The sequence below is a fragment of the Echeneis naucrates genome, chromosome 14 (assembly GCF_900963305.1).
Source record: "Echeneis naucrates chromosome 14, fEcheNa1.1, whole genome shotgun sequence".
Lineage (NCBI taxonomy): Eukaryota > Metazoa > Chordata > Actinopteri > Carangiformes > Echeneidae > Echeneis > Echeneis naucrates.
The window spans coordinates 8431371-8455178 of record NC_042524.1 but is presented as its reverse complement, the minus strand read 5'-3'; the positions used below and the strand labels follow the sequence as shown (position 1 = coordinate 8455178).

The 23808-nt window shown below is 41.3% G+C and overlaps 3 protein-coding genes across 3 annotated transcripts in view; 2 read left to right on the top strand and 1 right to left on the bottom strand.

The window, feature by feature from the left end:
• The window catches only part of stk32a (serine/threonine kinase 32A), a 46445-nt gene extending 46193 nt beyond the window's left edge, over window positions 1–252 (bottom strand). The window contains exon 1 of the mRNA XM_029519524.1: window positions 201–252. Within this exon, the coding sequence (XP_029375384.1) occupies window positions 201–252 (52 nt within the window). The remainder of the gene's footprint in view (window positions 1–200) is intronic.
• A 4991-nt stretch (window positions 253–5243) lies between these two features.
• cytl1 (cytokine like 1) lies at window positions 5244–7316 on the top strand. The gene is made up of 4 exons (XM_029519792.1): window positions 5244–5408; window positions 5673–5717; window positions 6057–6203; window positions 7272–7316. Exons 1-4 carry the CDS (start codon window positions 5244–5246, stop codon window positions 7314–7316), a joined length of 402 nt encoding a protein of 133 aa, XP_029375652.1.
• Window positions 7317–9295: 1979 nt separating this feature from the next.
• The window catches only part of stk10 (serine/threonine kinase 10), a 34220-nt gene continuing 19707 nt past the window's right edge, over window positions 9296–23808 (top strand). The window contains exons 1-2 of the mRNA XM_029519516.1: window positions 9296–9869; window positions 18150–18314. Of these exons, the coding sequence (XP_029375376.1) occupies window positions 9711–9869; window positions 18150–18314 (324 nt within the window). The 5' untranslated portion in view covers window positions 9296–9710. The remainder of the gene's footprint in view (window positions 9870–18149; window positions 18315–23808) is intronic.

The window sequence follows — 23808 nt, the reverse complement described above, 5'->3', positions numbered from 1 at the left end:
TAAGGTGATTCCTGGCAAGATTCAAGGTAATGAGAGTAGCTCAGCACATTGGAGAGCAGCTGAATGGGTGGACTCCTTAAGATAAAGCAACTCGTCATTTTGAGTTTGTTTCAGCCACCTTTTCCTGTTTGTTCCCACAAAAGTAGACAAATGAAAAAGAAGAGGGGTCACACAAAAAATCTGCATGTTTTAACACTCACCCTCATCTGTGTCATCAGTCACCGGAGCCTTGCTGGATTGTCCGAGCCCCATGACTGCTCCTCTTACAGTTTCTCCCGATCTGCTCCCTTCACTCAACTCAGCATCCAACAGCTCTCCCTCTGAGACGCACTCATAGCCTGGCCACCACTATCACCTCGCACAAACACACACACACACACACACACACGTGCTGAACCACTGAGCTCTGCCTGTCCTCGCTGTTGTTTAAATGGCTGCAGACAGACGGCGGGCTCTTGCCAGCCAGGAGGGTGGGTGATGTGTTTGTGGCTGCAGCGCTCTGTTGACTGAATGCCTAACCTGTGAGGGGCCAGGAAAACACCAGCAGAGTGAGGAAAGGAAGAACAGAAAGAGGAGAAGAGATGAGAAACAAAGTGAAAAGATGCAACTTCTCAGGCATGAACAAGTGATAATGATCAAGGGAAAGATCAGTGCCTGAAATTCTTAGATAAATAGGGGATGCCTCGAAAACTGCAGAACAGCAGTAACAGTGCATTTTAAAGACCACTTAGATGAGTGAATGGAGGGAAAATGTACTTTCTTTCCTACTTTTGCATAAGTAGGTCTCCTTCCTCCTGTCTTTCCATCTTCCTTACATCATCTGTCCACTATCAGTAATTAAATCCTTATATTTAAACCTGAAAGCAATCTTGCAGGAGCTTCATCTGATAAATGGTTGGATCTGTTTTCCTATTAGGAGCACAAAATTGGATGCTTTTGATTTATAGTTTGCTGGTGTTGTGTGGTCTAAATGGAATCCCTCAGGCTGCCCTCTTCAGGACATGAGGTTTTATGTGAGTTTCTACACTGCTAGCAGACAAAAAGATATGTAAGCCAGAATATGCATGAATTTCACCACCTGTGCAAATTCCAACGTGGTATTTCTGCCACTTGCCTCTTCTTGGTGTGAACTTCGAGGACCAGGTGTCATAAAGTAAGTTTATTGGAGTTATTTAATGGCATATTCCTACTGGTGTTACTATACTGATATTTTGCTGGAGTGTAGAGTGCTATGTCATTGTAAAATGTGACAACTCGTACTGTAGCAACACCGAACTGTCTCACGGGATGCATTTGCAAACTTCGGTCATCACGGCATGGCTCAATCCGCCAGGGGAAACCCTTTTCATGAATGTCATTCTCAGGCTGCGGGAAAAGGTCACCACAGCAAATCTGAATATCGCTCTTAGGTTGAATGAGAAATTGGGGAAACAGTGAGGGAAGCCGCATTGCTGAGCTCCCCGTAGAGGACACTGTGCTCGGAGCCCTTATCTGGCCAAATGGGAGAACCACTGGCTGAATAGAAAGTGCCCCCCCCCCCCCCCCCCCCCCCCCCCAAATGCTCCCACCTGCCCCCCACCTTCTCCTGCATCAGCCGTGGGCACTTACCTCTAAACGGAGCCGCTGATGTGGACATGGGACCATTTCCAGCCCGGCTTCCTGCAGAAGTGCGGGATGACCGCGGAGCAACAGTGCAGCTCGGAGCGTCACTTGTCCGGCTCTCGGACGACGCCGCACCGGGACACTCAAAAAAAAAAAAAAAAAAAAAACGGGACCGTGCAGCTAGACGTGACTTGCGGGATGCGCCGATCGAGCGCGAAGCCGAAGTGGGCGACGGTGGGATGGAGGACAAATGGGAACTGAGCAGGGGTTCAGAGGGTGGGTGGGTGCTGCTGGTGATGAGGGTGGAGGGTGGGGGGGGGGGGGCTGCTCAGCTGTCATGGGCGACCGACCTCCACAGCACCGCCTGAGCACTGCGCTGCCTCCAGCCATGCGTCTGGAGAGGCACGTCTCATAAGCTGATGTGCCGGAGCGGCGGGGCTTTGTGCTCCCTGTGGCACCCACAGATCTACAACCAATATCATATCAGATACAACAAAGCATTTCACAGAGAGATAGGTTACACATCAAAAACCTTTCAAACCATGTTATATTTCAGTTTTAGGAAATGATGGATATGATTAGAAGTTCACTGTTAAGCACCGCAGACTCAATACGCAGCGTTTGCTTTTTTTTTTTTCTTTAAAATGTTATCCCCAAATGATCAGGTGATTTTATCTATACCCGTAATGACCAAGCACATTATTTGCCATTGCAGTGCCTTCAGCATTCAATTAAAATCACCCATTGTGTTTGTTTTTATACTAAGCACCACAATGAGGGTGCCTGAATACTCAAATTAATTCAAGTAGCCTACGTGTGTGTTCTGTTACCCCCCTTGCTGCCACAATAGAGCAGAGGTCACGGTCAGCTTCAGAACAGCTCCCCCCAGAGGACTTGCTGGATTGCTACCTTAAAGGCATTACAGCAAGACAGATTGTCAACAATGCTCTTCCCACACTGGGACAGCAGGTGAGGGCCAGACTTCAGTCCCTTTATGGATGAGCTGAGTCTGCTACCTTATTATAACCTTTATATATATATATATATATATATATAGTAATTATACAAGCAAAATAATGGCTATAGTTGTTTCACTGGGGTGTCCTTGCAAGTCTGTGCTGACTGTAATTGTCCTTTTACTAGGATGAAAAACATGGAGTACATTATAGATCTTGGTATTACCAGCCTTTCTGTTTCGTCAGAGCAGCCTGTGAGCACAGATATGTACTTGGCATTGCTAGAAACACAGATGGAGAACTAAAACTGGCCACTGCGTAAAGACCCGTGTACGGAAGCCTCTTTGTGAGGGGAATTCTAATGGATTTTTTGTAAGTCAGTTAAATAATGAAAAAACAAAAAACAAGTGAACCAAGTTAGAAATAAACTAAAAGATATGTTGATAAAAAAAATCGTAAAAAGACTTGAGGAAGAAAAGAAAAGAAAAGAGGTGGGGGAAGGAGTCCTTCACCTCAGCAGTTCAATGTCTGAAACTATCAACAGCTTCATCCCTCAGGGCAACGTGGCTGCTAAGTGGTTAGCGCATAGCCAGACCTCAACCAATCAGCTCTTTATGTTTCTCACTGTGTCAGCACAGACTTCCTCTTAATACTCTGTTTTCACCAACGCTCCAAAAACTCCAAAGGACTCAGTAAAATCACTAAAACATTTCAAAATAACAGCTTTGCTTCAGTCGATGAGCAGAACAGAGGCAGACAAAACATTCATGTTCAATTTCACTTTAAGAGCCACAGTATAGCACAGCTTGTGTCCAAAGTCATTATTGACTGAATAATCAACCCAACGATGACAACAAATGACGTAAAGGAATTACGAGTGGCTGAAATCTCAGTCTGCTGCTCAGCGAATGAGCAAAATCAAAATAATATAATGATTTCATGTTATATAACATTTAGTTTATTCATAGGTAAAACTTAACCAGGTGACTCTGGTACTTTGAGTAACAAAATTCTAAACAGAAACAAATCTTTTTTTGTGTTTTGTCCATCGTCCTTTAAGAAATGTGTGTAGTTTATATATATATATCTGTGATTGCAACCCAGATTTACATTATCTGACATTTAACTCTGATGTGCTATATAAAGTTCTTTCAGATTATATAAGTTTATATCATATAAATATTATATCAGCTCAATGATTCTCACTCGGTGAATACCCTGGGCTTTTAAAAAACGTGTTTATTATATCCTCCCTTTAAGGAAATTTCTATCATCCAGTGTCTCATCGCACCTTAACTTCCACAACCATTACCTCCTGACTGTAAAACACATCCATAAGGAGGATCGCATAAGAACTGCCTTGTCATTTGTGTCCCATGTTAATTGAAGAGACCAAGGTCGAAAGGAGAATGGCTGAGTGCTGGGGACTTTGGGGAGCAGAGTTATGCTTACGGTGCACACAGCTTGTTTTCTTCCTTTGTGCCCCTCCGTCATGCCAAGACCCACTCAGTGAGGGCCATCCATCTTCAGACATGGGGAGGTGGAGGGTGGAATGACAGGACTCCAACTCATAGCACGCCACGAGAGGTGACGAGCATCACTCAAACAAAGAGCAATCCCCGAATGGATGTTTGGCAGTCAGGGAGTCTCTTTTAAATGAGTTGAGTGATGTGTGTGTCATGTCACACTTGGACAGACACCAAGTAAAGCTATCTAACATGCAGGAGACTTCGCTATGTGCTAGTTTTGGCCCAGTTTTTAAGAGAAAAACAGAATCGGTCACAGTTAAGCCCAGTTTGTATTAAATATGTGTTGTGAATGAGAAGTAAGGGATTCTTGAATTACTTCAACAAAAGGCAAACAGAAACTGTTCCTTGATAATGTTTAACGAGGCTTGAAAATAACCCCATCTAGTGGATTAACAGTGCACAGCAAGTGCAGTAATAAAACTTAAAATCAGTCACTTAAATGATCAATGAATGGTGAAAAATTCATTAATTATGGGAATTATATGAATTTTGGAGTACATTGCATTCAAATAATGCCATTTTCAGGATTTTGAAATGGTACATTAGAGAAATGTTTACCTTAGATACTTTTCTATTTTTGTTTTGACAGTGATAATGAGAGGATACAGTTTTTTACTTATAGCAGTATTTCTCCATGGGGGTATTTTAACTTGCCAGGAGAGCTGACATCTGTTGTGAATAATTACATTTGGATTTCTTTTATTTGATTTTGATTTCATATCACACTTTATCACCCAATCTCACATTTTTAAGTGATGAAATAAAAGCAGATTGAATAGTAACAAAATTAAAATAATCTGCTTTTGAGAAGTCCTTTAACACAGAGTTATGTTGTTGGAGCAAAAGTGAAGGTTTTCATTAGATAACTATAGGCCTTGATTTAAGACAGACCATGGTAATATTTCCACATCAAAACGCTAATTTATATAATCTCAATTTTAGAAGTGCTGGATAGTTGTGCTTTGACTCATCTAAAGATAAGGCTGTCTTATCTAACAGAGTGGGGCCTTGCCAGTCTTTCCTCTGCAATTGCATATTTATCGTGGAGTAAACAAAGGGGTGTGTTAAGATCTGGCCACATGTATACGTGGCTGTGTGTATTGGTGACGCAAACACACAAAGGCACGAGGCCTTTCACCGTAAGTGTCAGTGAAGCATGGAGATCTTTAACCACTTGTTGCTTGTTTCATATTTGCTGCCGCTGGTGGTGACCTACCCATCTATCTACCCTTTCTACCCGCCTACATGCTACACCAAGGTACTGATCATGGCACGGGAGCTCACCCAATGGGCGGCATATTTAAAGATGGACCCAGAAACTGTAAGTTGATATTTTCTTCACAGACACTAGCTGTACACTCAGGTTGCATTTTGAAAAATGTTTTTTAAAGATATGAGATTTTTTTTGTTTTTCCCCACATACTATATACATATTTTATTAATTTCACCCCTTTGAACTGACATGTAAATGTTCAACTGATAAGATAAATGTGTATTCTTTCCACAGGAATGGATATAAATGTACATTTGATTGTACTACAATTTAGAATGAAAAAAACTGATTCATGTTATTCTTTTCACCCAGAGCTACTGCATGGCCCATATGCCGGATCTCTACCTTGATGTCCATGTAAGTATAATTTCCATAAAATCTATGTATTGTCATCCAGTTTTTGTAAGTAGATGACATAATATATTTTTTAAGTATAATTTTTCGAGATAAAATTGATAAATATATCTTAGTCAAAAACCATCATCAATTGAAAACACATTTTCTGAGCTGTACGTTTGACACTTGTTTTTTTTTTTTCCTTTTTTTGCTGTTCTGTTTTGAATAACTTTGGCTGTCCTTCAACTTTCAACACTGACTTCTGTGGTTACACAAGTCAAAGTTTGCAGTCATTTTGACTGCAAACTTCAACTTGTGTAAATCATGCTAAGGGACACTAATTGCTACTCGTGCTGTCAGAATGGCTGCGTGATGTACAAAATGAGGGCCTACATCTCCTTAGTGGAAGGCCTGCGCCAGCGCCGCTGTGCTTACACAAGAGAAGTGAGGAAAGTGGGCGTCACGCTGAGACAGCTCTTCATCATCATGTCAGAGAAATGTCATGGGGTAAGATGAGGCAAACTGTCTAAATAAGCACAACACAAGACAATTAGACTCAAATTGAATTATAGAAATGTATCGATTTGTGTTACAAAGCCAAAACAAAGTGCAGCACAGGCATGGAAAAAATACCAATGTTTCAGTTTGAGTGTCAAATTTGAAAACATTTCATATATTTTTTAAGACACTAGACACTAGCCATACAGAAATAGAACTATTGTTTAGTTGTATGTGCAACCCAATCCTTATTTCCAGCAGTATAATAAACCTTGATGTTACTAATTGCTGTAAAGTTGTACTGCTTATAATGTAGATAGCTGATTTTCCTTGATTAGGTGAAACAGCAGCGTGTACCGCCTGTTCTTTGTGATGAAATAAAGCCAGACTCTGGCTCTCTCATGCTGTGATTTCCAGAGGCCCAATATGATAACCTCATCAAAGATTCTTTAAAACCAAATCAGTGTTTGATCATTCCAAGTTATTGTTATTCACAAACAGATCCAGATTGTTGTTATATTGTTACTTTTATGTAAAAAATGCTGCTGTGCTCCAGCAGTGAGTTGTCTACTGTACATAATACGATTCAAATTTCTCAGAATGGATTCTTAGAGAAATTACCAAGTTTTGTCAGTTCATTCATGCAAATAATCATTTATATATACTGAGCCAAAAGGGAGCAGAAACAGTCGAAATCGGAAAAAGACTGAGACAGATTACATGAGTTTAATGGGTCAGTCAGTGAGCCATTTCACAGGATTAAAGAGGGTTTATCGTGCAGATTATGAAAAAACCTTCAGTGGGTGTTTGAGCTTTCTCCTCTAGGCAGTGAGGTTTGTTTTTGTCACAACTAGGCCTGCGGTTGGATTTTTTATGATAGACTGACAGCACTTGTTTGTACAGGCCTGGTCGTGATGTCTCATCAGAGTAACGTCAATACGAGAAGGTTGGGCTCTAACTAAAGTCAGATTCAGCATGTGTTTACCAGGAAGGTACCTAAGATTGAGCTGCTTAATGCAAATGGAATATAATATAATATACCAAAAGATACCAAGCTCCTTTTTCTTTTTATTACAGGACTTGGTGTTCACGAGCTTTGACTGTGCTGCGCTGGAGCGTTAACAAGCTGGATCCTGAAATCAAATATTACAAGTTTCTCAGACGGAAAAAGATTAAATTGCTTTGATTGCAGCTGATAATTGCATCTCCCCGACTGAAGAGACCTTTCATATAATAAATAAAAAATTTGCATTTTGCAGCTTTACTATGAAGTTGGAGTGAAAACAAATCTGCAAAGGTTTGCTACTGCAATCTATGAGCATTATCACACACATTGTCCAGTCTGCTCCTTCACTCTGCCTTAGGGACCACCTAACTCCAAAATCTTTGGAGTTTCCTTGTAGCATTTTTATAAAACACAACCAAAGAATAACACACAAACACACTATTATAGCAACCACAAATTATCAGACACATTGTGCATGATATATATATGTATATATATCATACATATTTTCTATATCTTATTGAATAATGATTAAGATGTCACTGGCCTGATTTAAGTGAAACATTGAATATACATAGCAAGCAAATGAGTTAATTATGACAGACATTTTGTCATTGTCTTTTGTTCACACTTAAATTTTATTTGTGAGTGACACAAAAATCTTAGTGATGCCAGAAAGTGGGTCAAATGAACATGCTTTCAAACTGAACTGTGATGGGATTGGAAACCTCTATAGGTTTGGATGGACTTGTATGAGCTTGTCTCTTTACTGTAGGAGAACTGTCCTAAGGGAAATTAAAGGGATGTAATCTGATCTCACTTTCTCAATGTACTGAGAATGCAAAGATTAATTATGGAATATTTAACAGAGGCTGGGTTTGTATTAGGTTTGAACAACCCTGACAACAATACTGAAATATCCCTAAAATCAATATCATAAACTTTCTCCCCAAAAAAATCCCTAACTGTTGAAGCACAACATGAGAAATTATGTTTTTCAGTACATTTAAACTAATGAGCAAGCAAAACATGACTGCAACACCCCACTGCATAATTAGTACTGCAGGAGTCAATTGTTGGGCTAATCCCTCCAGAGAATTCAGGGAGAAAAGCACTCATACAGATGAGATGGTAAATGGAGGTCAGTATGTTACATTCAGAGGAGTTTTAAACACTGAGTACAAATGTTAGCTGAAGTTTAGCTGCCAATAATTCTGAATTATCAGTCCGTATATGTCAGCATTGTGTTCACAGTCATGCATCAACAGTAATGAGGTTTGACTTTGTTAATGAAAACAATCATTCGGGCTTAGAACTATGGATCGTTCACACCTGTCTTACTCTGTATAAATAAATCCACCTGAGGTTGCAGGGTGTTATGTCAGAGCAAGAACCAGGCCTGGTACTGGATTATGTGAGTAATACAGCCCAGCAGAAGGGATAGTTCTTCTCTTCATTATAAAAGCTACATAGAATTACAGCTGAGAGAGCGGGACTCCATGATGTTTGTCAGTTTGGTTTGAGAAGAGTCTCAATCAATGATTCCTCTGTCATCAATGACAATTCATCTCATCTGTAATCATATAAGATCTGCAAAATTTAACACAAATAAGCAGCACGTTTATGCCTGAATCTGCCACTAGAGGATGCTATAGCACAACCTGTACAGGTGAAATCTGACGAGTGGCTGTTACCTGGAAAAGGTAAAAAGAGAGAATGGTTTGCATTTCGTAAATTTTCATTTTCATTAAACTAAAGCGCCTGAAATATACCATCCCAGAGTCTGACCCTCGTTTCTATTTCTCTTATAGTAAAAATGCTAAAATAATAATAATAAAAAGTAGCCTATAACCAATGACACCCAGCCTTACAGTGATGCAGCAGGGATAAACCGGACTGATGTGTTTCAGTAGTTGTGTTTGCAGGTCCAGCTGTTGGAGGATCCGCCCACACAGACCCGGACGTGCAGTCCTTCCACCACATGTGCGTTATGATGACGGCGGAGCTCGAGCTTTCAAAGAAACTACATTTCCATGATGGCAGCAGGGCGGTCTGTTCAGCAGCAAGGTGGGGCTTTCTCTCTCTGACTCTGGGTGCGAAGCAACAAGTTTGAGACCCGGAGTGCTGGCAGACAGGCGGCTGCTCACAGAGTCAGCGGCGGCAGGTGGTCACCGCGCGTCCGTCAATGGGACTCGAACACGGTTTAACCCGAGGGTCAGCTGGCACACCGGCCGGATATGGACGGACTGGAGTAGCTTTTCAGTGAACAAGCTCACGTCTCCTTTTTTTTTTTTTTTTTTTTTTGTTGTTTTTCAGTTTTCCTCAAAGACGCAGAAAGTGTCAGAGTTGGTAGATCACTGGTTTGTTTTTGCGGTCTGCGCGTCCCGGCGCGCATAAAGCTCGTTGTGTTCAGCGGGATCACAGCGCTTTTTGTTATCCACTACTTTCTCTGTGTTTTTACTTTATTTTTATTTTTTATTTTGAAGTTTAAGGCTGTCTCAGTGTAAACAATGGCTTTCGCTAGATTCACCAAAATCCTTCGCCTGCCCACCATTGAAATCAAGAAGAAAGTCAAGCAGTACGAGCACGTCCACCGGGACATTAACCCCAACGACTTGTGGGAAATTATTGGAGAGCTCGGTGACGGCGCGTTTGGAAAAGTCTACAAGGTGAGTGTGGCTCAGATCCACCTGCTGCCCGACCTGGTTCACGTAGCCCTTACTGCTGTTTACCTGTTCTGCTCCTTGCCTGCTCTGACATCCTAACCCAAATCCCCCCTAATGATTATCTTTCGAAGATGAAACATGGTCAGATATTCAATCCTCAGAGCAGTTTCTCCTCTAAGTCAGGTGTTTAGTAATTGTTTAGACGCACGTCTCATATACTCCTCCTTATTAGCTGTCATAGCTCGAGTTGTGGACTGTTCCCCATCACCTGTGGATCCCTTACCACCCAGCATTGTTCAGATTATGACTAACATCTCAACTATGTGACTTGTTCAGAGCTGTACTATAAATCAAACTGAACTTTGGAAGTCACGCAACAGAGCTTCTGTAACTACTGCAGCCAGTGGATGAAAGAAGTTACCTGATTAGAAACATGTTCATCATTAGTCTGATATGTTTTACTTCCTCCAGCATCTTGGGACTATGCTGTAGTTTGAGATTTGAAATCATTGTGCCAATGATGTGTGTGTGTGTGTAACAGAGAGAACTGTCTTCTCTGGTCCCCTGCAAACATCTGCGGTAATCACCTTCCTGACTCCCCCTCCTCTGGACCATGCTGTGAAACCACAGGAACAGTGAAAGCACCCTTCATTAGTTCTGTTCGTCCCTTCCTCCCAAACGTCAGCAGCACTTTTGACTCAGAGGAGTTAGTTTATCCGGATCTGTTTGCTGGTCAGTCCCTTCTGCGAGGCATGGCACAGGCCCTCTGTGTCCTCGCTGCGTCGTGGAGCACAGTGAAAGTCTTTGACACGCCGAGGGCCTCAGTGGAAGAAGTGATGCCTTAGCAGAGATCTGCATCGAACAGAAAGCACAGTCTTTGAAGAGGACTCCACCTTATTTAGGTGCTCAGTCTATGCCGAACAGTTTGAAACTCACATTTACAAACAGAAGATGACTACTAAAGGGCACTCAAGTGCTTTTGAACCATTTTCCCCAAATTGAAAGCATGTTCGTGAATGGGTAACTTGTTTGCAGTGAAATAAACAGAATACTGTTGAATTGCTGCTTATGCAGTCTCAGGTCTGAATTAAATGTGACGCCAGTTGCCCGATAAAGCATCTTTTGACCAGAGCCAACATGTGAGACATCGTATGGATAGTCTTTTGACTGCACAGCGAATAACACAAAAGCACAAGGTTAGTAATCAGAATTCTGTAGAAACAACCAATACTTTCAGTTTTCTGCTCAGACTAAATGAACACAAGGGGCTTTGTGTTTGTTGGAGGTTTGAGCAGTCTGCAAATACAGTTTGAACATAATGTTTAGGAACAACATACTTGGTATCAACTCACCCAGATAGTTGACAATCTGTGTGTATAATGTAATGTGTGTTTGCCCGGTATTACGTAAGCTGTCAAGCACCTTCTTTTGCTTCTGTTTCCTTTCCTTGAGTGGATTGGAGGAGGACGGTTTCACACCTGCAGCTGTCAGATGGAGGAGCCTATGGCTGAGAGAGGAATTTTTGGGTTTGTACTGGGGTGGGCGACAAACTTCCTCTCCTCTCTCACAGCTCCCAAAAGTCAGCGATCAGTTTGTCTGTGGGAGGGAAAGGTCTCGAGGCCCGAATTGCATGTGTTTTCCGTTTTTGATAGGTGGAGGGAGGTGGCTCGGTGAAATCAGATGATTATCAGTGCTAAAGGGGAAAGAGTAGAATTAAAAAAAGAAGTGGATTTCGATGTGTGATAGCTAGCAGTAAGAAAATACTGACTCTTTCTTATTCTCATCATCTACATGTGGCAAGAAACCGTCTTTTGTTTGCAGCATACAAGTACAGCCTTCCTCAGTTGTGCAGCGCTGGTTGAGGCTAGCGAGTGCTGCTGTCACACTGACTCTCTAAAGGTTAATATCACCACTGGGAGAGTAAACACTCAGGACCAGTCGAGCTCTGCGTGTGTTTATGTTGTAGGAAGACTGAGAGAGAAGACTGGAAATGCAGCAGAATGCATTTGATAACTTAGGTTTCACTGCAGAGTCCTACACTGGAGGTACAACTGTACTTATATACTTGTGATCAGGGATTCAAGGTCAGGTTGAGGGGATGCAAGATGATTAACGATCCTGTAGATTTATCACTTTGGGCTTTTAAAAGTGAGGCAACTTTGGTTATACTGCTTTACGCCTTAACACTTCATGTTTAAAAGCACCCACGCTTACACGCTGTCTGTTTGGTTGGTTGAGAGGTTCTCATCCTGAAAACTTCTAGATGAAAATGTAATCATGAAAGACTTGGATAGTTTGCTGAGCATAGTTTGGCTCTTAATTAAACAGATGGTATCGAATCCAGATAAGTTTATTTAATTCAATAGATGACTGTAATGATGATTACTATCATCAAATTGGTACACATTTCTAACCAAACTAATTACACAGTAAATGTGCCTACGTAGTATGTGGCCAAACATAAGGAAACATGTACACAAACAGGCTGCTGTTTATGTTTCTGTCTTCTGAGTTGTAAGGTTAAAGTCCTGTCCCACCATCAGAGTAACAGGTAACAGGAGACAGTTAAACAGAGAGACATCAACACAGCGCATTGTCTGCTTTTTTTTTTTTTTTTATAGTGGTCATAATTTATTTGGCTCCGGATGGGAACTGATTTCATAAAATATTTAATTCACAGTGATTTTGAGAAACAACTATTACTCTGTTGGTGCAGGGTTCAGATTTAGATTACACTCTTATTTGATCATATTGGTCTTGTTTAAAACCCCTAAAAATGATGGTGATTGTTAAAATTCACCTCAGACTTCTTTGTTTACCAGCAGGGTCCCCCTCATAATTCCAGTAATGGCAGGAGGAAGTCTCATTTACTGTTCATTCAGTCAGATGTTTTCTCTGTTTTGTCTGGGTGTGCAGGCTTGTACTTGTTGGAGTGAGTTTTCAGTATGAATGTGTGAAGGTGTGTAGTTGCAGCTGAAGCATGAAACGGAGTTGTGTGGTTTCCCTCACTAATTAATGAGACACGTGCTGCTGAGCACATTGCCCTGCTGCCACCAGTGAAACGTTTCCATAGACACACACCGGCTGCAAGGCTGCAAGGCTACACTCCATCAAATTGCTATTGTTGCATCGAACACAGCGCTTCTCATCTGTACTCCCCTGCAAAGTGAAAGTTTATACCTTAAATATGGACTTGACCTATAAAGGAGGAACTGCCTGTGTTGTTAGTCACATACACTGCTGAACGTGCAAACAAATACATCAATACTGCTGCTCAGGGAGAAATTCATTGGCTAAAATACTATGGACCATTTTGGAACCAGTGTTTGTTTTTATCTTTTTGAATAAGGTGGAACAAAGGAGGTCACATACCAGGAGAGTTGTTTTGGGAAACCTGCATTGCTCTACAGTGCAGAATAAGAAAAGTGTTAGGGTGGTTAGTTTACATTGACACATGGTGAAATGAGTGAAAAGCTTATGCTCAAGTGAAAGTGAAACAAAGTGGGTGTCATGTAGGTTAAGTAGGAGGAGTTGCAGGCGGTGACATCCTCTCTGCCGAGGAAAGCCACAAGGTTGGTGCGAAATGCTGTCATTGAATTTTAGAAAATGGCAGGGCAGCACAGGCTGCCTTGAGAGAGACCTTCCTCAGCCTGGGTTTTTTTGGCTAATCTCAAAGGGACAGCTGGAAGCATGGTGACTGATAAGAGCCCTGCTGGGTGGGCGTGGGCTCAGCATGCTGGGAGTCCCCTTCGTCCTCATGGTGACATTGTCACTGCCACTTGAAAAAATTCTTTTACCTTGCTACAGTTAAATTCTGCTGCTATGTTTCCTGCTGAGATCTAACACGTGTTCCACAGAATTATTTGTGTCCTGCAGTACCTGTCTGAGCTTGGTTTCAGCAGCATACAATAATTATAAGATTGTAATCTGTTCTTACTTGCATTGAGTGGGCTGCAGTCAGGAAGTGTGTCTCTTTCAAGTAAAGAGTCACATTAACACGAGGCCCTGCGTGACTTTGAGTGACGGAAACGAGAAGTTTATGTAAGGTTTATATTTTTTCAAGAAGCTTGTGAAGGGTTGTGATTTCCTGCCACACTGAGTTGCTCTGCTCTGGTTACTTGTGTTCACCTCAGGGTTTTGAACAAGGAACATTTTGCAATATCAATAAAAACTTCCACATCCTTAAAATAGCTATTGCTTAAGTGAGGGGTGTAAACTTTGAGCCCTGCTTTGCTGTGTGGCTCACGCCCAGTTCTTTAAATGCATCAAGTCATGTCTTTGTGCTGTAGGTTGTTGAAGAGAGAAGTATCATCTTGTTGCTTGAGTTAATCAAGGAAAGTATTTGGAAGGTTTTTTGAAAAAAAAAAAAAAAAAAAAAATCCAGCCCAAATCTTTGACCACTCGTCAGGATCAGGTTGTTACTGGTGTTAAAACTGTTAGCAGTATTTTGTTTTGTTTTTGTTTTTTTTTTCTTGACAAGAACAGCCCCAAAAAAATCAGATTTATTGGCATTAAAAAATAACTTTGTCTAACTTGAGTGTTCCACATGTAGCTGTTCAGCTTGAGAGGCCACACCTTCCACAGACGGGTTACAGGTTCGAAGGTCTAACACACACACACACACACACACATTCCCCTGAAGCCAGTGCCCTGTGTTTGTAGAAACTGACACAATATACAAGCTGGAAATACTTGTCAGCATTTGCTGTGTTCATTCAACCTGGAGGTGAATGACCCAAAGGAAAGTCCTCAGTCATATGAAGTCACATAGTCCATTGACACTGATTGATTCTTTTCAGGTTGAAATAGATCACATTAACATTAGAGCCGGTGTGTGTGTGTGTGTGTGTGTGTGTGTGTGTGTGTGTGTGTGTGTGTGTGTGTGTGTGTGTGTGTGTGTGTGTGTGTGTGTGTGTGTGTGTGTGGTGTGTGTGTGTGTGTGTGTGTGTGTGTGTGTGTGTGTGTGTGTGTGTGTGTGTGTGTGTGTGTGTGTGTGTGTGTGTGGTGTGTGTGTGTGTGATCATAGTTATGCTTGACAGTTACATAGTTACTAGTAGTTTTTTTTGTTCATTTGTTTCTTTCTTTCTTTTCCCCATTTTGACTATGAGCTCTGCTTTGAATCCCACAGAAAGACACATACTAATCATTACTACCATAGTAAACAGACACATTTAAACTTTATTATTCCCAACATGATTCGTTTTGAAAAGACTGCGCATTTCAAACTCACTCACACATGAGTGAGATTTGGAGTGTGTGCCTTTTGCATGTGTATACTTAGTCTACTCTTACATGCAGTGTGTTTTTAAGGTATGGGATCAGTAACATCTGTTTTTACAGTTTTCACCTTCTAAATCTTTTGTTGAGCTTCAGCCGGTGTGAGCCTCGGTTCAGGACTGCACACAGACAGTTATTGAAAACAGATGGATAAATATACGTGACAGATGGGGAGAGATATACAGGCGGGGAGGACCGACAAATTAGCTGATGGGGACAAAAGGTGCTGAAGAAGCATGCATATGGTCCAAAGAGGATGAGTGAGGAAAAAAGAAGAATGATGAATGAAAAGGAAAGAAAGCAATAAAATAGAGAGGCATCCATTGCAACAGATGAGCATTGAAACAATAATCCACATGCAGGATTTATTTTTTTTTTTTTTTACAGCATCTTATTCAAACCTTGGATATGTGGATAAGTGTCCTTTAGCACTTAACCAGCATTAAAAACTGAGTCACTAATGAATGAATAACACATCCACTGAGAGATCTGGTGAAAATGAGCCTATAAGACGGAGCAGAAGCAAGTCCTCCTGCTCTCCATGGAAACCAGACGGAAACAAAGCCAGAGACTGTTGTCCTCCTCTGGAGGAGACTGCAGAGTCAGGTGGTTAGAAACAGTGCAGCGTTGTTTTCCTGGGATGCCTGCTGTAGCTACAGTAAAGTGTAGCACTACTGTCCTGTCCTGTGCGTCTGTGCTGTTATCATCATACAATTTACAGTGTGTCCTTTAGAGCCCTGGCATTTGTTGTGTCTGTGTTGTTTTCTTGTCTCTTTTTTATAACCTGCGCTTGTTAATGATAACAGCTGGGAACAACACACTCATTTCCTGGATTGAAGCGAGAGTGTGTCAGTATTTTTCTATGAGCAGTCACTTATACTCTCATGAAATATGAACATATAGACAGAGCAATAGTGATGAGCATGGTGGGATGTGAAGTTTGTTTGGCAGCAGACTTGAGCAACAGAAGGTGTTGGAGAGAAATCACCTTTGGTTTAGACTTATCTGCCTCAACAGCAGTGAGACAAAATGCTTCTCAGTTAGGCAGCTTTTTATGTTGGGGCTGGGAAGGTTGTTTTTTTTTTTTTTGTTTCCAGTTGCTAAAAACATTACGAAGCATGTGGTGATGCCACCTCCAGCCCTTAATTCCAGTTTTTTTTCTCTTGTGTGTAAACATCCACAATCATTCACACAAGGTTTTGCACTGACATCATGCAAACTTGTGGAAAGTTGGGTTCTCCCATGTGTGACACAATGAGGCGTTTCACCGTCATTTCCTCTGCACAGTGTTTAGAGTGAGGACAGTGCATACATAAACAGGCACACGCTTGTGTGTTACACTTAAGGACCCCTCACTGACATAACACATTCCTCATTTCGCCACATGGATGCTGTTGGCTCAGCTTACACACTTCGTCCACAACTCCCCCAATCATCTGACGGCCAGAGGCCCATTCCTCAGCCTTGTTCCCACTGAGATGGAAAGGTGTGTGTGTGTGTGCGTGTGTGTGAATGCTCTTGTGAAGTGATGTGAGTGATGTGAGTTATGAGCATAAAACACTACAAAAATTTGCAAACAACAAAATTTTCAAATTTGCAATTCCTTCTATCTCCTCTTTGTATGTGTGTGTTTGAGTTCATTGGTGCTAACAAGTAGCAGAGAGCTGAGATGTTAGCAGAGGAGGGAAAGTGTGTGGTTGTTAAAGACTGGCTGATGGGATGATGGCGGCTGGAGATGTGCTGTTGACTCACACTGTGGGTTTCTCTGTTGGGGGCAGTTGGGCTCCGCTCGAACTGTTTGACAAACACGCTTAGAGACACACACATAGGTATCGCACTATGAGCTAAGGAGTGCGTGGAGGCTGCGAGCCTGCTCTGTTTATTCAGATGTTTTCCCACAGCCCATGCAAAGCACTGAGCCATAAGACCCCAGCAGGCTGTTTAGTCTGTCGACTTTCTGCAGGTCACTGGGTCGACACACGCACACAGAAACACACACAGTGTAATCGCCTCCCTGTCTCACCATGACATATCACATTGACATTTTCATGCTGTCACACTCAGTGTAAAGCTGAACACCCTGCTTCATTATCTCTCAGGCTTGTCTCCATTCTATAGAGACAAAACTTGTGTTGTTGTCTATTTACATTTGTAGACTGTCACAGCAGCACAACAGGAATCACAACCACATAACTTCTTTGACTGATTTTTAAGTCCCACTTTGCCACCTGTTGTTCTCGTGCCATTCGGGTCAGTAACTTCAGGTGCACATTGATCTAGTTGTCCAATCAGCAACAGTTGCAGCAACACAGTCTCTTACGCAGGGATGACCATCGTGTGTTTCCTGCCTTCCCTCTGACTCTTTATGTTTTCCAGCAGCCCAGTGAACATCCTACTCATGTTTACATTTGCTTCCCTGTGTTGGGCATAATTACAAGGAATCCTGCATTTGTGTGTTTGTGTCAGTCTAGCTGCACTGACACTTGATGGGTTTTATGGTTCCTCCTTTTGCCCGGTTGCACAGGGAGGGTGTGGAACTTCCTTTCCTGTTTTGTCTCTAAATGTAAGTTAGTCAACAATTTAATTGCTGTTCCAGGTTTGAGAATCTCTGTGGCAATAGATGGGACAGAAAAAATGTTAAGTATAATATCCCAATATCTTCAACACAAACTGAACTTACTCAGTAAAGATATTGAACCTCTTCTAGATTAATATCGTACCACACAGCTACCTTTTTAACAGTTTTCCGTTAAAAGGTAGAAAAAGAAAATATCAGACATTTTCTTCCCCTCCATATCTCCGAGCCATAGTCTGTTTTTCCACTGCTGTTAATATTTTATGCAGATTTTAAAAGGACAAATAAAATCTCTGGGGATGTGAAACTCCTAAATTCATATGATTTCATCGGGTTTTCACTGTGAAAACTTTTTGCTGTTAGAGAGGTGAGGTCAATCACAATGTCATCACACGTGCATGTTGAACTCATTGTCTTTCACTGTCTTTCAGGCCAGAAACAAAGAGACAGAAGTTCTGGCAGCAGCCAAAGTGATTGAGACAAAATGTGAGGAGGAACTGGAGGACTACATGGTTGAGATTGACATCCTGGCAAAATGTGACCACCGCTACATTGTCAAACTGCTCGACGCATTTTACCATGACAACAAACTGTGGGTAGGTGACACAGGCCTCGGGTGGAAACCACAGTCTTGCTAACCCTCCTTTTTCTGTTGCCTTTATCTAACCCTAAAAAAGAAGTCTGTTAATCTATGAAAAATATTAAATGTCTACATCTCTGTCTTCACATCTTCACCTTGAAATACTCTGAAATACTCTCACTGAAATGAGGAAAACTCTTTGTGTGGGATATGGGGGAAAAGGGTTATAAGGGTTGAAGGGTACTGATTTGGCACACTGTATACCACAGGGATGCCATCTTTTGTCTGCACTCTTAGCTTCCTCACATGAGTGTTTGTGTCCATCCACCAAGTTTTCTTTGCAGCTTTTCCAAACATATCTACGACACATAAACCTTAATGATCAGCAGGGAAGTTGGAAAACAAACCTTTAAACTGTATCAGTCAGCCGGCACACGGGACATTCATTGGTGACTGCCTGGGTATTTTATTGCAAGGATATCATATCTTGACTATTTTTCTCCCACATATGAAAGCTCTGTTGAAACATAAACACAGGAATGAGTGGGTTGCCTAAATGGGAATGACAGAAGACCACCAGGTGACATAATGCGTTAGATATGACCCACTCCTCACCCCGATGTTGCTTCAGCAAAATGAAGATCAGTTTCAGTTCGCCGCACTCTGCTCTTGACTTATTTTTCCTCTCCATGCTCACCCACTTGGTCAACTGTAAGCTTTTCAACTCCCTCTATAATCTGCCTGTCTATCTGGCCAAGACAAATAATAGTGACCTCATGCTGGGGCATGACTTACAAAAGGTGGGGAATTACAAGGCAGCATTGAAACTAAAGATAGTTGTGTTCTCTTTCTTTTTTTTCCCCTCTGTTTTTGTGAAGTTACTATAAAAGCAACATGCAGAAATTACATTTTACTTGTGTATATGATTTATAGAAGTGTAATTTAGAATCATTCTTGAAGTTGTTATCTGTATGATCAGCCCTGGTTGATAGTTATGTTTATTGATAAATTAAAAAAAACTTTTTAAGCAGCTATTTTGCTAGAATGCAACAGTGGATCACTGTTCATTTAAGGAGCAGCCAGTCTCATGTTAAATTATTAAAGTAGTACTGGATCTCACAAAAGATGACCACTACAGGCAAATTCCACGCTGTGCACATTGCTGGTAGTTTCCTGCACAACAGCACAACAATTGAAATGTGGTGAGCTCGTGAAAAATGCAGAATTTTCTTGTTGATAGAAGATTTTAGATGGTCAGTCATTTCCAACCACAGTAACAGACTCATTATCTTTCTGGTGGCTGTTTCACAATTAAAGCCACCCTTGTGTTCATGTTAAATGGGGACAGTAGAATGGTTTTCAGGCCAATAAATATGAGTTCATGAAAGTGAAAGATTTAGAACTTCTAACACAAAAACTTGAGTTTAAGCCAAATGTCAGACTTTGACCCTAATAAACTGTACACAAAAACATACACACACACAGAGCTCTGCCACAACCTCAGAGCTGGTCATGGTTGTGTTGGCCATAGCTGGAATTCTTCAGCCTGGAAGGTGAACGGCTGTGAGACTGTTAGTTTGTGCTGATAAGTCGAATGTACAAACATCCCCGTCTGCTGCATTCAAACCACATGCTTCCTCTGTGTGTGTTGTGTGCGTGCGTGTGCACGGCTGCACTCTCTCATTTCCAGACTGTGTTCAGACAATAATCTTTTCTCTAACATTGTTGTCTATTAAAATCAAAATTTCACCAAAATGGACAAATGCTCGTTGATTCAGCAGCAGAACATTAAATATAACATTTCAGGCAGGCTTTACACATCGTTACAGTAACTGTGTACCTACATCTACGCCTTGGGTAGATGTAAACTCTGGTTGGGTTGATAAGGGCCAGGGTGAGATGAGGCATTCTAGCTCTAAACCACCAGTTCTGCTTTCTACTAAATAAGAGAGGGATAGAGAAAGAAGAAGGAAGAGAGAACAATCTGGTCTTGTGTAGTGAGTAAGCTAGGCCAGCAGCGTGAGAAAAACAGGGCCTTTAACATGGGGATGGGAGTGCTGATATCAGCACACTGACATGAACAAACAGAGGAAAGAGGAGGACAGCTAGCCAGAAGGACAGAAAGTTGCCTCTAGGGATATCTGGGCAGTTTTTAAAGTTTTTGTTGACCTTTTTTTTTTAACGCTGCCACAACAATATAATGGAGGGGAATAAAACTAGAAAAAGAAAAAAACCCCATCAAACTCTCAGCTTTTGATATGACCGTTTTCTTTAATAGAAAATAGTTTTAGTGAAAATAGTTGGCAATACTGCCTTTAGATTAATCTGAGAGGGTAGCAAGAAACTGTCGAATTATTTTGCGCATCTTGTAATCCCCTTAACTGAGAAACTTTGGAGCGTCAACTTTGATAAACAAATGTCTGTTAGATGACTCCACGCTGAAAGGGAATACTAAGAGAGTACATGTTGGTATGTAAAATACGGTATAACAGGATCTGAATCAGCATTACTAAAATTTGACTACATATACAGTCACCCTCCCTCAAAACTCCCACTCCCTTCAGTTATGGTAGCCTGTAGGTGACATGAAATAATGAATGAATGGTAGCGAGCTTATGAATCTCAAATGAATAAAAGTATAATATCACAGTTTTCAAGCCAAATGTCTCATCAGACCAAGACAGCAGGTTAACTTCACCAATGGATAGATGGTTAGACTTAATGATTGTCTTTATTGATCCCAAGATGTAAAATTCTTGTGTTACAGCAGCCCATAATCCAGCATTAAGACACACTGTGAACAAAGGGTTTCTAGCTCTAAGATTGAGTTGTTTGACCAATCGAAGGATAGAAATGGGTACAAAACGTTCAAGGTCCTTGGCTCAGTAGTGGAAAGTGCTACTATTGTTATATATATGAGGCCTTGCTGGTTGGTGTTTTTAGAAACCAATGATAACAATCTTTCTTTAGTGTGTGTTTGCCACATTTTTCATACAGTGAGATCAACATGATAGTGCCGACTGTGGTTGCTAGGAAACTTCTCATGACACTGGAGAGCCTCAATAAAAGTCAATGGTTGGTGCCGTTGTTGGCAACATCTTATATACACCTTAGAGAGGACACACATTACTGAAGCATTAGTCACCTTGATTGAATAGCAGAGTACAGAATTGTATCAGTGTGATTCACGCCGTTTTCTATCTTTCTTTATTCAGGACTGACTGCAGTTTCAAAGCAGGTCTTTCTTGGCAAACAGCCTTTTACGTTCTTTGGACCTGACAAAGGGGGTAAATCATTGTGAAAGTACAGTTGTAGTTCGGAGGAACACTGCAACATCAGCAAGATTTTGTAGTCCGTGTAGAGGTTGGTCCAGAAGTCAGTGGCATATCTATTATAGGACATTAAATGAAACCAACTTGGGGGCTAGGAACATTTCTAAAGTCATATTCATCCCTTCAGTTTGTTTGGTTGATAATTGTGTCTTCCTGTTTTTGTGTGTGTGAGGGAGGGAGAGAGAGGGAGAAAGAGAGATAAAGACAGCTTGTCACTACATGCATGTTAAGCTTACAGTGGGAATGCTTTGCATCCAGCCTGACCAGCCAGGGCACATTTTTCACTGCTGTATACATCATTCAGAGTCCTCTCAGGCAGAGAGACCAAATGAGGTGCTGACAAAAACACAAACTACTTCCTTCTGGCAGTAGTGTAATGTATAGCTCTTCAGACTGGGCAGTCCAGGGCGTTACTACCCCCTCTGTAGTCTCACTAATAAGATCCATAAATGGGATTTTAAACTTAACAGAGGAGATATGAATAAAAACTAATTTACTGTATCATGTGCCACAAATCAAACACATATAAACATCTGGAAATCAGAAAATATTCTAAAAATTTAATATTTAAACAAACTGCATGAACCAGCCAACTTACATACTTACAGATATTTTACAGCCCATGGATAAATTGCCAGGGCTCTCTAGTCCAGACAAATGCTTTTAAATGAATAAATTCTTGTTAGATATTGGCTAGATAAGGTGCGTGTAACACAGGCCAGACTTTGTCATTTAAGAAAAAAAGATAAGATGTCAGACTCTCTTTAAAAGAGACCATGATGAAATGAAACATGCTTGACGGCTCATGAGATTCTTCAGTCCAAACTTCACAAAAGAGCATTTGTCTCACCTGGAGCTCCAGGCCAAGATTGACATTCCTCACCTTCTTTTGTGTGTTTGTGTGTGTCCTGCATTGTTTCTTGCACTGATGTGAGTCAGTGTGCACCTGTTGTAATTATCTGAATGGCTGTGCTTGGAATGAAACTCCACACCCTGTCCAGCACCAGGCCAGACTTAAATGAGGATGAGATCATGCAGCAGGTATGCTGCATAGGGTTGATCTTTGACAACTTGGAATGAATAGATCATCAGAAACTAAACAGTGTGTGAGATACAAAGTTCAACTGCTCAGCACCCAATATTATGAAATCCTGCCGTGACTTTATTTTGGTCCTGCTTTATTTGAGTAAGATATTTAGATGTGTGTTTGTGTGTACAAAGGCATGTATGTGTTAGACTGCCTATGAAAGAAGAGGAAATGAAAGGTGATTGTTGGTAACTATTGCCCAACAAGACACCATTTAGGGAGTGTGCTCTCTCAATCTTTTTTCCTCTCCTCTCTCTCTGTCTGTTTTCACTGCAGTGTAAGACAGATTGCAGTGTGTTCCCAGTAACTGTGTGCAAACAGACCGTTTATCTGACACTTTGGGTCTGCATCCAGCTTGCCACTTTGCAAACTGTATTTATTTGTCTTCTAGGATATTCACCAAAGAGATTTTGATGTAGACTGATGCAAACAGGGAGAGCTCTCTGAGTAATAAGGATCTGCCACTAAATGGAGAGGCTGCTGCAAGACATTGAAATTAGTTAATGATGCCATTTAGCACTTTTTGGAGAGCCAATAGTTGCTTTCCTTATTGAGGAGTTGGCAACAGTGAACAGGAGGAAAGCAGCTGAAAGCGGCACATTGCAATCTCTAGACAGCCGGCGACACAACCTTCCTGATTTTACTTTTACTAAATAAGAAAAGAAAATGGCAATGATCAATGCTTTTGAATGGTATTACTTGAGACTTATAAATCACATCTGCACCCAAGTATCAAATCGAATCAGGACATAAGCAAGTCGTCCCAGCCATAAGTAACATCACTGCTGACAGCACTGTCACAGCATTCAGCATCCAACAGGAAACATAATGGCAAGCATGGCTCCTCTGAGAAGGCCAGGAAAGGGTTCCAGTTATCTTTCTGTCTGCGTTCATCAGGAAATAATATTAATTCAGCTGAAAGTCAAATAACCCCCCCTTCTCCTCAGTTGCCCTTCTCTACCTGCTCTTTGTACATTGGTTTATGTTCCATGTTAAGGTTATTTGTTATAAATTAACTTAAGCTCATTTTATTGCTGCACTGGGCTAAAGGTTTCTCGAGTTTAAACATCAAACCTTTATAGTCCACATAT

Excerpts from the sequence above, each read along its gene's own strand:
- cytl1 (XM_029519792.1), top strand. The coding sequence starts at position 5,244 with ATGGAGATCTTTAACCACTTGTTGCTTGTTTCATATTTGCTGCCGCTG. Across the intron at positions 5,409-5,672 it reads TAAAGATGGACCCAGAAACT|AGCTACTGCATGGCCCATAT; the intron begins GTAAGTTGATAT and ends CTTTTCACCCAG. Across the intron at positions 5,718-6,056 it reads ATCTCTACCTTGATGTCCAT|AATGGCTGCGTGATGTACAA; the intron begins GTAAGTATAATT and ends TCGTGCTGTCAG.